The following is a 14,955-nucleotide window of genomic DNA, read 5'->3' on the forward strand; positions in this document are numbered from 1 at the left end:
TGTGAGATCAATTAAAATGTGACTGAAAAGAGATCATTGGTATATAACATGTTTTATGCATACCATTTACATAGCCTCAGGCAACCCCCTACCTTTGTTCATCCTCAGAGGCTTGGCTGTACTTCCGGGGATAGAACCGGTCAAGGACTGTAGTCAGCTGTTGGGCAAGGTTGGGTTGGTAGGGAGGGGCAGCCCCGCCCACCTGACTAGACTCATTAGACAGCTTTACATCTCCAAACTCTATCTGTAAAATATCAATTCATCAACATCAATTATCTATTCTGACATAACAAAACAGTATTATAAGAATGGTGATGAAACAGTGGACCAGGAAGCAGTGAGCCTTAAATATAACTGTTTGCAATAGTGTTTACTTGTTGACAGCTGTTTCTTTTATACATAATCATCTCCTTAATAGCTCAATGGGTGGTCGTCGCTCTTTAGTGCACATCTGTGTTCTCATTATTTAGAATGTACAAGCTCAATTGTTGTGTTGGTACAAACCACATAACCACCTACTGAAGAACTAGAAAATGTCTGTAGGATGTGAATGCCCTTGCTTCCACAAATAAAATGAACAATGTCTGACAAATTTCTGTAAATAATAATGGTGACCTTGACCTTGTAACCCTGAAACTCATCTTAAGTATGTCAAAGGACCTTTGCATATAGTTTGACAGAAAGCCCCTAAGAACTGAAGTTGCTAGAACAATGACACCAATTCCAACAGTATGGAATGTGATGCAACACATGAGATAAGTTAACATAGGTAACACTACATGCCCCCTGACCAAACTGTTGCTTTCAGCCTCAGACAATAGTTTAGTCCTCTGGTTCAACATAACACATGTTGACCTCAAACCCAATCAATTGATTTATAATATTTTGTACAAATACATGTATTATCCTGTATTGGTACTCCTCTTTCACAAATTGACATTAAATATTTCCAACTCCCAACTTAAATAATTCCAACTAAATGACAAAAAAGGCAAGTGAAGCATTCAGTATAAGCTTTGACTATGTTTATTTTCCCAGAAGTGAAATGTTACTGATAAAGTCATTCATGACCAGAGAATTATGGCAAGGAGCCATATGGGCCTGGTCATAGATACCAATTTAAAGTGAATTAATTTTAACAACAGTTTAATGTTCTCTAAATAGCTAGGATAACATATTACAGTGCTCAGGTGACACAAATTGTTGTATCAAAAGGTTTCCCATTCATATTGACACTCCAGAAGTATGAATGTCATGTCAATATGATGAAACCATGTCATCATTGTAAAGCTTACCATGTCCCATGTCATAGTTATACAACCTACAATGTCCCATGTCATAGTGATAAAGTCTACAATGTCCCATGTCATAGTTATACAACCTACAATGTCCCATGTCATAGTGATAAAGTCTACAATGTCCCATGTCATAGTTATACAACCTACATGTCATAGTTATCCTACAATGTCCTTACAATGTCCTATATCATAGTTATACAACCTACAATGTCCCATGTCATAGTTATAAACCTTACAATGTCCCATGTCATAGTTATACAACCTACAATGTCCCATGTCATAGTTATACAACCTACCATGTCATAGTTATAAAACCTACCATGTCCCATGTCATAGTTATACAACTTACAATGTCCTATATCATAGTTATACAACCTACAATGTCCCATGTCATAGTTATAAACCTTACAATGTCCCATGTCATAGTTATACAACCTACAATGTCCCATGTCATAGTTATATATCCTACAATGTCCCCATGTCATAGTTATACAACCTTACCATGTCCCATGTCATAGTTATAAAGTCTACCATGTCCCATGTCATACTTATACAACCTACCATGTCCCATGTCATAGTTATACAACTTACAATGTCCCTTATCATAGTTATACAACCTACAATGTCCCATGTCATAGTTATTAAGTCTACCATGTTCCATATCATAGTTTTACAACCTACAATGTCCCATATCATAGTTATACAACCTACAATGTCCCATATCATAGTTTTACAACCTAAATGTCCCATGTCATAGTTTTACAAACTACAATGTCCCATGTCATAGTTATACAACCTTCAATGTCTCATGTCATAGTTATAAACCTTACAATGTCCCATATCATAGTTATAAAGTCTACAATGTCCCATATCATAGTTTTACAACCTACAATGTCCCATGTCATAGTTATACAACCTACAATGTCCCATGTCATAGTTATAAAGCCTACAAATGAATTATTCAAAGCCAAGCAAATTTTAAAGACAAACAGATATAGACACTGCCAAACCATGTTTTCAGAATTCAATTTGATGTTGTTTTATCAATATTTACTCTCATCATGATAATATTATACAGTTTACAGTATCTTGCATCATTTATGACCAACTTAGTCAAATCTCATTTTACATGCAATGATATTTATGTTCCAATTTAAATTCTGTTCACATATTCAATATCTTAAGCAATCTTCGAATATGTATCATTTTATGGTTATGAATGTCTTTCATCAAAATCACAACACAATACATTCAAGGTAAATGCCACGATTAACAAAAGGTCAAAATGCAGATTGTCCTTGGTGGAAACCTACATATACTAATATATTACTACATTACAGACATATAAAACTGAATACATCATGACTAGACAAATAAAATTGTCAGAAATATGATCTATAGCATCACTTAAACCATGGCCATAATTAAATTCCTATAGCTTAATCAGACTGCATTTCTAAGTTAATACTGTCAAATTGACACAAATTTTCTATCTTCTTCAATCCTTGTAATCTAATTCAAAATTAAAAAAAAAAACTTCTTGAAAAGAAAGAAATTGATTTTTTTAATTTACAACAAGAAGATTAATCATTTTTATCAATTAATTATCTTTCCCAATTCCATATTGATTTTGAAATTGAGAATTAGAGGCCTTCTTTAAATACCTGATGTGTTTAAAGTCACAAGAAACAAAACCATATTTCAATCCCATTTCCATGTATATATGTAAGATCTACAACACTTGTCAATTTATGATCAGCAGTATTTTTTTTATTAATGCTGTACATTACTGAATAATCATAATATAATTACATTAATGTGATCAAAAAGTTGTACTTGTTCAGTCTGTTTTCAATTTTACAGTAATATACTGTATGATGATAATACATTACAAATAAATTCTTTCTATAATTAACTGTCAGAGAAAACAAAAAAATTTGTTTACGCTCCAAAATCAAATAAGAAACGACAGCAGATGCTTTGAGAGACAAGTATTACTAAAATCTCCCGTAAACACACAGTCCACACTGCATGAAAAAGTGAACATTATGTTAGATCTTTATCATCATGAAACGTCGAAAGCTGATTGTGTGGAAAAACATGTCTACATGTGTATGTAAGACTGCAATATTTACTGCTGCAGTCAAGGGGCTCAGACATCTCAAAGGTACGTATCTAAACACAAAGACAGGTGAGGAGAGTCCAGACACCAACGCAGTGCTGTGGTTGTGTAACATGTAACGCAAAAAAACTACAATCCCACAGACCGTATGAACGCAATGCAATAAACATAGATGTGGTAAATTTATGGTATTACCTTCTATGTTGAGATAGGTGCCCATCTATTATCAAGACTATCACATGATTTTTTTGCCTGTTTTTCAACAACATTCAGCCAAATATACCCAGCAGCTAGCAATCTTAAAATACCAGTTTTGATCAAGCTTGTTTTGATGGTCAAATCTCATATCGCAAACATACTAAATTTTCCTCTTTAGGAAATTTTAAAGCATTATTGTTTTTTGGCAAATAAGTGGATTATTTCCAGTATCAAAGGAATTAATTTGTAAGTAAGTATTCATAAACTACAGGAAGTGTAATAATATTTTAACACAATACTTTCAGTGCAAAAAATGCAGTAATAAGATACCACTAAAATGTGTGTGTTTACAGTATAGCAGTACATTAGTGATGTACTGTAAAACCTTACACCCGGTACAGTTTCATAGATGTAATGGTAGAGCTGCTGTATCACCATTTTGTAGTGTGCTCCCTTCTGATATCTGCCGAAGCAACTTCCTGCTGTGGGTGAAAGTAAGGCACAGTTCCTCGTAGTTAGACATTGCAAGTTAGGCACTGGAGAAACACCATTGTTAGTCGGCTAGCAATCTCTAATCAATGTATCACAAGATCCTTTTATCAACATTGCAACATCAACTACAGTAATTGAAATTCAGAAGTCTGTTTCATCTCCATGATGATCCATATTTCAAAGATGGAGAGTGACTATAAAGTGCTGCAAATAAAGAGCTTGCAAGTCTCTGGATAACAGATATTCCATGTAAAATTAATTAAAATTCAAAAGAATTGAAAGTGAAATGTAAGAAATGCATTTACACTTACAGCCTTACAGACCACTTGGGACCGTGAAAACCGGAGAAGATCCAAAGGCTTACTATGTAAAATTAATTACCATTCAACAGAATTAGGTGGTTCAGACAAGCTAAGGAGTGTAATGTCTTATCTCTGTTAGTCCCCAGATACAGACACCGACACGAATCTCAAAGTTATAACTGAAAATTTTAATTACCAATAAAATAATTTGTACAAAAATTGTGATTAAGTGTTGTTTGACTTTTACATATGTATTCCACCGAGATGAAATAAAGGAGTTTAAATGCTGATAACTGTTAGAAAAATATTCTCACGATTATAGAAAAAAAACCCATTGGAAACTTGCCTGACCAGGTATTATATAATCTGATGGGCTTCATTTAAATCTTTTGGGAAATAAGATTTTGATTAGAATCTAAAATCACAATGAATCAAGAGTATTGATCTGGAAGTAATTGAACTGTGTAACACAACATGAGGGATCAGAAATGGGGTCAAGGTCATTCCAGTAAACTTGAAACTTTCTAAGATATGAGACTGTAAGTGAATTTTTGTGTCAATCCTCAGCAATATTAGCTATGTAGATTTAATGTATATTTGATCAGTAGTAGACTAAATTTCTTTGGATACACAAATGGTGAAGAACACATTTGGGTGGTGACTTTTAATGTGTGGTAATCATTCAAGACCAGACACATTTCAGTTTTAAAACACACCTGGTCTTCAAGGTAGATATTAATGAAGCTATACAAAAGTCTGTTACAAAACTCTCCACATTCTCTGGATTGCCTACAGCAACAATCTACAATGTACTGACGGTGTTTTTGCATGTTTTAATTTTCCTTGTCTGTGCTTGCATGGTTAGATAAGCTATATATTACTTGTCATGTTAAACTCACATCAGATACTTGTTAAGACTGTTCCTGTTAGGACTTGCTAGGCCTACACAGACATATGGACCTCTCATGCTCCTTATCTTTTACTTCCACCACAAATGATGTGTCACAGCTTGTGAAACATAATTTTACATGCAATCAAAATAAAAAAAAAAATTGAAAACAAGTCTGATTTGATTTGCAGTTGGTTGCACAGCTATCTACAAGCTGGCTAAACATAACAATCAGATAGTTTTTAAGTAGACAGTTAGGACCAAGGGATATCTTTTTAATGCCCAAATAAGGACAAATCAATGCAACGTTACAGAAGATGTTGGTGATTGCAGCCAGGTCTGATTTGTCACTGTTAGGACAGAACAATTACACGCCAGTCATGCATGGTTCAGCACACGAACAATACACACATGACAGGCAACATAGCCCCGCATTTTGTAAGATATTTAAATTACAGTGTATCTGTGCTGTGATTGGACAAAGAAGAAAACTTTGGAGCATGCACCTGTTGTGTTGATGGACAAGCATAACAATAATATCATGTATAAAATGGCCCAGCTGTTTTATGTAAAACTGAAAGAAACAATTTTTCATTTGTTTTTATTAAACTTCTATAAATATCACTGAACCAATTACAGGGTATAGCATGGAGATTCCAAGTAATAAATTCAAAAAATTGTCAAATGTTGAAATCACTAAAAAAATTTATAGAATCATTAAACAAAGAAATTATTACAATTTAGAAATTTTGAAAAAGAAGTAATATCTCTTCAGCCTTAACTTTAATTATTGAAGTACCAATAATTTTAACCATAATATTACCCTATGATACTGTGTAAAGTATGATGTAGCATAATGTGCTATTGCAATTAAAAGTAGCATGCACTTTTAAGTATAATGTATATTAGGTACAAGTATAGCCTTTTAAAGTATTATGATTTAGCTAGGAAGCCTATCTATAGCCGTAAGTACAATGTGTTAGGTAGCCTATATCCTTAAGCATAATGCATTAGGCAGCTTAAAGCCTTAAGTAGAATGCACCAGGTAGCCTATAGCCTTAGGTATAATGTGTTAGGTAGCCTAAAGGCTTAAGCATAATGTGTAAGGAAGCCTTTAGTCTTCAGTATAATGTATTTAGGGAATATTATGCTTGTTTCGAATCTTAAACTGTTGTAATTATCATAATATTAATGAAAATCAACAAAAACTAACACCTCCACAATTTTGATCAAAACAGTCCCTTGCATTGCTTTTAAGCCAATCAAAACGCTCCTTTAAGCCACTGATGATGTAAAAGCTCTGCCTACTTTCCAGTCAAGTAAGAGATAGATTCAGGTCAGGATGTAGGTCATGGCATATGAAAAGGCATAAACAATTTATATACATTGATTATCTGTCTAAATTGTTGTTTTATTGACTCCAAGTGTACATACCTAAAATTTGTCATGTCTTTTCCTGAATGGAAAGTGATCGATAAAACAACAGACATCATAAATGGAGAGGCATCAACAAGAGATTATGACAGAAGACTCATCCAAAGGTGTCAGTGTGTTACTTTTATATGGAGATTATAATCATTCTCTGACTAAAGATAGCTGGATAATTCCCTGACCAAAGACAACAGGATATTTCCCTGACCAAAGACAACAGGATAATTCCCTGACCAAAGACAACAGGATATTTCCCTGACCAAAGACAACAGGATAATTCCCTGACCAAAGACAACAGGACGATTCCCTGACCAAAGACAGTTCATTCATCAACTGAAGAAAGCAAAATCAAAGCAAGCTGTGTTTCAACTTAACTCAAAAAAGAAGAAAAATTACTACTTGACCAAAGAATACAGGAACATAACTCCTTGACCAAAGAACACAGGAGCATAACTCATTGACCAAAGAATACAGGAGCATAACTCATTGACCAAAGAATACAGGAGCATAACTCATTGACCAAAGAATACAGGAACATAACTCCTTGACCAAAGAATACAGGAGCATAACTCCTTGACCAAAGAATACAGGAACATAACTCCTTGACCAAAGAAAGCGATAAAATTACTCTATGGTCAAAGATAGCATGAGAATTACTTGTTAGCCAAAGAAAGCGAGAGAATTATTCACTTGTTGACCAAATCAATACTCAGACAACATTAACAATGGACCTCTTAAAATGGATCTCTGACAATGGCTTTCTAACCATGGCCCACTAACCATGGACCTCTAGCAATGGACCTCTGACAATGGACTATGGACCTCTAACAATGGACCTCTGACAACGGACCTCTGACTATGGACCTCTGACAATGGACCTCTGACAATGGACCTCTGACTATCTTTTTACTTTTAGAAACAATTCAGCTGTTCCAAACTGCTTCCTTTTCATAGATTCCAAATAATTTCCATGCATATAAAAAGAAGAAACCTTTTTTTTTTGTTTTTGTTTTGTTTTTTGCATTCACTTGTCCAAAGCTTAATAAAGGAAATAAAATCACTGGTGATGATGAAGGATTTATGTTTTTGTACTGAAAGGTATAGTGATAAATTAATTGCAATTATGTTACAATACAGGTAAGTCATATATGATCACGATTACGTAACACAGGTAGTGAAGAAATAATCATGTTTGTAGCTAGTGGTAGCACCCAGACTTTCTGATATTGACATTCCCATAAAACAAGTGGTGCCGATCCCAGCTATATCAATTATTAATACGGCATATAGGCTGCAGTGAATTGTTCATTGGCGGAGCACCACACTATAACATTTCCGTCACTTAATAATCTCCGACATGACGTGCAAGCTTTGGCTTTCCTTCTGCCAATATCTATCAACAAAATTAAAAACAACAAACAAATTGAGTTCTACGAATATCAATCTGCATTTCCTTCGTTACCAAACAAAATAAAAATCCTTTAGGAAAGATTCTTGATAGCTGATGATACAAATGACAAAGAAAGCAACAACACCTTACAGAAAATGAATGTTTCAATTTTATAGCTTCGACAGCTTCATTTCAAAAGAGAACATAAGTGTGTTCCATAAAAACCTCTATGTATAGGAAACCATATCCAAGATTGTAGCACAACTTGTCCAATCATCATTGGTCAACTAATTCTTCCTGAAACTAAATGCCACTTTATAAATTATAAAGTATCTAAAGCCTCAACACTCATCGTTTAACAAATCAATTCCATTTAAAATACAGTCATGCCAAATTTTCTCTTGTCAGGAGCAATTTATGACTTATTGAAATCCATTCTAGTCAATTATCTCCAAACTCATCAGGAAATTGGTTGTGTACATGGGAGCTCATGGATGCTGTATATGCTGGGCGACTGTATTCAGCGCTAAGTCAGTGCCACTAACGCTGAAAACTAAAATCTTAAACAGATTTTAAATGGTGATAATAGTAATATTGAATATTACAAAGAAGCCGTAAATCTGTTTAACAGATAAAAGTCATGTTTATAGAAAGTTTCAAGGAACAAAATCAATTTCCCTTTAAGAGCAGAACTGTGGTATTGTCTTGTGTTTACGGAGGTTCAAGACTGCCAATTTATTAACGGAAAATATGTATTTTCCTCCAAACCTCGATTGAAATAGTTCTTTTTTGAATATTAACCAAGTTGATAACTTTGTCTTAAACACAGTCTGTTACCGTTGTTCCATCAGAATGGCACTCTTTTCACTCTAATATTTCCCTTAAATCTTGATTTACTTTTTATAACCACATCAATTATTCTGCAGCCTGCGGTGACACGCTAGGCAAGACTTTACGATGTAACGGGGACTGTGTAACCATATCCAATCTTACAATGTTCAGCGTGCATTTCAGATTCTCTGTTTCATCCAAAGCTTTTGTCAGAAATGTGTCTACAATGGCAGACCTATTAAAACCAATGCACAGCATTGGTGTATATACAGACAGGGGCATCTCTCAATCATACGTCATTACAGCTTTCTCTCGCCTCACACAACAGAAACTCAGCTCCTGTTACATATTAGTGAGTAAGATATTCACTTCTGTTTAATGTCATCAAAACCCCAAGGCGCCATCAGTTTTATCTTGCTGATCACAGAGAGCCCAAACACCATCGAAGGCTGTGATGGAAGTTGATTGGTGAACCTGTTGGATTAGTTCCTTTCATAAAATTGCAACATTAAATCGATTTGTGAAAACTTCATTTCACTGGGGAAACCATTTTTCTGAAGATTTATCTGCTAATAACCATCATTTTCATCGTAATAACTTCCAGTATAATGACAGTTGTACAGATTTATGTGAAAGTAACCATGGTAATCAAAGGTACAATGTTGTAGAGAAAACTTGGACACATAACCTCAAAGTGACACATAGGACCTGTAATAAACACATGTAACACACATACATTAAGACAAAAGCTGTGTTAAAATGTTTACTAGCTCATTCAAGTTTGCTTAGTTTTACTTTTAAAGCAAAGCTTTCTTGATTTGTGTTTCATGACATTTTTTGAATCCATACATGTTTAACCTCCAACTAGAAGGTTAGAACATAGTACATAAAAGTTGTCAAACCAAGATCCAAAAAGAAAAAGAGCAAAAAGTTTAAAGAATTTTTCTAGTATATGATGAGGTTTGGCTTGTTTCCCAAAGTCATCATATTTGTTAGATCTACAAGATTACAAGACTATTCTGATATATCACAGGCAGTAAGACCAGCCTTCTTACAGGTAGTGAGAGACCAGCCTTCTTACAGGCAGAGAGAGACTAGCCTTCTTACAGGCAGTGAGAGACCAGCCTTCTTACAGGCAGTGAGAGACTAGCCTTCTTACAGGCAGTGAGACCAGCCTTCCTACAGGTAGTGAGACCAGCCTTCTTACAGGCAGTGAGACCAGCCTTCCTACAGGTAGTGAGACCAGCCTTCTTACAGGCAGTGAGACCAGCCTTCCTACAGGCAGTGAGACCAGCCTTCTTACAAGTCATTTCTTTGTTGATATAAATCAAAGCCCTTATTTTCTTAAACATCACTTAGAAACGCAGTGATAACAAGCATATCTTAGCTAATCAGCAGAGCTGTTTATAAGAGAGAACATGAAATCAATAAATAACATATCTATGGTTAGAGATCTAAAGTTAATTAAAACCATGTTTGCATTACAATGTTTCAACAGCCTATTTAGAGAAGTGTCCAAAAATCGCAGAATGTTCATAGATCTTATAACCATGTCAATATATCGCATCATACCAACATGTCCTTTCACGACGAAAGCCATCATAAAAAAGTGCAGATCGGCTTTTATCTGATATTCCAGCAGAAACATGAGAAACATCTATACGAAGGGAGGTAACTCCTACTCACAGTCACATCAGTTTACTCTTTATTTCACCAATAATAAGACATGATATTACTTTAAAATAGATATGAAAGTGATACAAAGGAGTAATGTTACTCATAGAGTAACACTGAGTCAGACTTTTTCACTGTGTGTGCGTAAATATTCACTGACCCACAAAAAAACCCTGTAGCTTCAAGAGAGAGAATCTAAGAGCAGATTTCTCATGAGGCTATATGTCTTACAGGCATTGTAACAGCTACAGGAGCCTCAAGGGCCAGGAATTCATGTGTTTTCACCAACTTAGTTTACATTCATCAGAAGGTGGTACTACTTTGTACCTCATGAACTGGTTGAGTAGCGATGTGTTTCTTATGTATAACGGCATATTTAACTTTCAATTAAACCCTCAGAAAAATCTCAAAAATGTCCAAAGTTGACTTGGTATAAAATACATATATATAATGATCTAAGTACATGAATAAAGTACACAGAGCAACATCTGATGAATTTAAAGCTACTGATTTTAAGACGGACATGCTAGTGAATGTGGAAAATTTCTTTGAGAAACCAAGAAATCTCAAGTGGTATAATTGAAGAAGTACTGTTATTTTTTATAACACAAACAAGCTGCATCTTTAAATAGCCAAACACAAGTGATTAGCGATGTGAACACTTTACCTGAAGAAGTTTGAATCCATTTTCTGAAGTTCTAAACATTATCTATTAAATTGTCAGCTAGCTTTTTCATTCTTTATCGCAATATTTCAAGTTTTTATACAGAACATTCATCACCCAGTTCTGTCAAGTGTGCACTTATACACAAAATAAAATTTGATATGTTGATCTCTAGCAAGGAAGATGTATCATCATGGGGATGATGAAAAATACACAAAAATGATTTCCTATTCCTTGTCAATGTGACAGATACTTCAAACATCAACACATTTTTGTAGAGAGAACCAATGGATCTTGTTTTAAACATAACAGCTATACATGTACCACTCAGGATAATGATAATGTTCACAATGTGCTGAAACATTTAGTATTTGTACCCATGATCTAGCCTGGAAAACACACCAAGATAATGATGTAACCCATGTAAACACATGTATCTCTATAGACACATGCATCTCTTTAGACACCTGAATCTCTTAAGACACCTGTATCTCTGTAGACACCTGTATGTTTGTAGATGCCTGTTTCTTTGTACAGTTGTCATACAATGCTACACCATATGCGATGTCGGAACAATGTCTTCACAATAAGAAAAGTGGATGAAATAAGCTATCACACAGACGTGTGCACGTTAAGCAGTTCTATCACACAAATCTGAGATTTTATCCTGGTTGATATAAACTTAGCAATGATTTATAGATGTGTGGGATAAGGTTTATTTATTCAACTAAGCATACTTTCTAATAAAGACATAGATTTATAGGTTGAACACATGAAGATCTAACACATACAGACTGAATAACTATACAGTCAAACTTCGGTATTTCGAACTTCAATATTTAGAATTTCTCGGTATTTCGAACTTTTTAAAGAGTCCTGAATTTTTTTACTATATAACTATAGTAATTTTACCATACTTATTTTGAACTTTTACATATCAAATTTCTCGCTATTTCGAACTTTTTTCTAGTCCGATTGCAATAAAAACATAGGAACATACACGTTTTATTTCCAAGTTTTGAAAATTTACCTGTACGAAAACTGACATGTAACACTTCGGCAGTTTTCACACCTTCAGAACATGCCGCGCTACCGGCGTGTATGCTCTGAGTCGGGCAACGTTGTTTACAAGAGTGATTAATTAAAAAAACATAACACGGACCAATCTGTGATGTTTACTTCAGTTTGGACATTGTACAAGATTTCTTATATCAGCATGGAGTCGGTAACGACACCGACAGTGTTAGTGTGAAACTCGGTGATATTAGTGCTACTTTAGAAAAACATTTTGTGCGTGGGGTTGACAGAAGACAAACAACGATGCAAGACTTCTTCATAACACAACTCGAGAAAAGTAGTTATTTAAAACAGACTTCAGCGCTTCGATTCAATCATTTAAATGGTTAACGATATTGCTGGAATACAGTAATCATTATTACCCAAGCTTGTGTCGTTTCGTTATAAAACGGTAAATCCGTAAAATGTAAAAACGTGTTGCAGTTAACCTCATGTAGAGACACCGTGTGAGATTTAAAACATCTAATCGTATGTATTGTTTAATTGTTTGTTGCTATTACTTAATAAATATTTACACTGTATATCTGTCTTTATTCAGTTTGTCAAGGTAGTTAAACCAATCGTTCAAATGAAAGGAGTGTTATCTTCATGATCAGCCGTAATCCTGTTACGTCTGACCACGAAGGTAATAGACGTCCACCCACTGCAGCTTCTCGGACCATGGAAATAAATGAATGGGATGAAGAATAAATATCGCAACTAAAAAGGGATCATATCAAACAATATATTGTAGAGAAATATATGATCGGTACACTTAATAATAATTCAAATACATACATCTCAAAAATCGGTGAAGGACATGGATTTTATACATGTATATGTAATGCGTAATGCACATATACATCCGAGTAAAATTTTCATTCTATGAAATTTAAATCAATATTCACATATCGAAGTCCCGCTATATCGAATTTTTTGACTTGGTCCCTTGAAGTTTGAAATACCGAAGTTTGACTGTATATACAGTCTAACCTGTCATGACGGCCACCTTGGTTAGACGGCCACCTTAGTTAGACGGCCACCTGCTTGTAACGGTCCTTTTCAGACCCTCCCAATCGTTTTTACTCATTAATGATACCTAATTTAACAGCCACCTGTCTAACGTGGCCAGCGTCCACCCTTTTCGTCCCCAAACTCGCGATCGAACCTTGTTTAAAAAGCCATTTTGACTACAAGTCATTTGACAAGCTTTCTTGACTGTGAGTCACGTTTTCTCGCCACATGAACATTCTTACAAACGTGTACATGCCTTCCTTTCAATTTTGTTCTTGTGTACTTATAGTTGTGTCATAAAACAAAGATTGGTCTGTCTTCAAATTACTTGTTAACAAGATAATAAATAATAACAGATGATGTTTTATATCCTATTATTAAACGGTATTCAAATATCAATGTGCAAATTGCCGCAACTTGGGTTTGAAAATAAGGAACCTCAATTAAGAGGCCACCTCTCTATAAAGGCCACTTTCATAATTTCCCAACAGTGGCCGTTTAATATAGGTTAGACTACTTGTAATTTAGAATGTCTTGTTTACAAAGTGTTATACATGACCAGCCGTAGTGTAAAGACATTCATTACATATACATTATATATGTTAACATTAAATGAACACCACATTTTGTCTAGGCAATGAATCATCTAACATCTCATACAATCTCATACCACCAGAAAGGAAATTTTACCTGGGTTTTTCACTGGTGAAAAGACCTATTGTTATTGTTAAGTTTCTAAGTGTTCTTATTATTTTTCTTCTGAAATTTGTGGACTCCAGTTCTTTTAATTGGTAGGAGAGTCTATTTAGTACTTTGAAGGGATGTGCCTAAAATAGTATATGTAACATTTTAAAGTAAGTCATACATCCAATATGGTGGTCATGATGCCATATGTTAAAACTATAAATTAGCCATGTTTCATAAATCGTTGATTGGATAGAGTTTTTGCAATTACTGTATTTTCCAGGTTATAAGCTGCACTGGTATAAAAGCCATAGGGCCAGTTTTTAGCGATTTTGATCCACATTTAAACTGCACTGGAATATAAGCTGCACCCTTTCTTATGATCAGTATTGTTGATGTTTGATATCCCAGTAACTGATAACAGAAGGCAATTTATCAAGATCATCATTATAACATTGAAGAAAGTTTACTGATGAATTTTTCACAAAAAATCCTAATTTTATGGATGTTTTTAAATTATGCTGGGCATTTAAAATACATAAAATATTGAACTTGTTTGAGGCCTCCAATGATTGCCAACCCACAGGTAGGGCCAAACTTACGGACAATATTACAACCTCTCCAACAGTGTCTGTTTTGTCAAATGTTACTTTTGTCTATAACATGTTGATAAAGTTCCAATAATCCTGTAAAATGTTTATGTAAGCTGCATCAAAGCTGCAAACATTGTAAACAAATATTGCGGCTGTCCTGGAATTTGACCTCTTCACCTCATGACCTAGTGATGAATTTTTTGTAATATTGTGTTGAGATATATGTTTAGCAACATGTCCTTCTCTCATTTTCCCTTGATCTTTTGGCAAAACTATAAACATATCATTGCTTATATTTGGTTTGTTAAGGGAAAGGT

The 14,955-nt window shown here is 34.5% G+C and overlaps 1 protein-coding gene across 1 annotated transcript in view; it reads right to left on the reverse strand.

Moving 5' to 3' along the window:
- The window catches only part of LOC132552352 (pleckstrin homology domain-containing family H member 1-like), a 92,973-nt gene that overhangs the window by 33,454 nt on the left and 44,564 nt on the right, over positions 1 to 14,955 (reverse strand). The window contains exon 24 of the mRNA XM_060216515.1: positions 93 to 244. Within this exon, the coding sequence (XP_060072498.1) occupies positions 93 to 244 (152 nt within the window). The remainder of the gene's footprint in view (positions 1 to 92; positions 245 to 14,955) is intronic.

This window comes from Ylistrum balloti, unplaced genomic scaffold (genome assembly GCF_031769215.1).
Source record: "Ylistrum balloti isolate Yb309-2 unplaced genomic scaffold, AGI_CSIRO_Ybal_v1 Utg369630, whole genome shotgun sequence".
In the NCBI taxonomy this organism is placed as follows: Eukaryota; Metazoa; Mollusca; class Bivalvia; order Pectinida; family Pectinidae; genus Ylistrum; species Ylistrum balloti.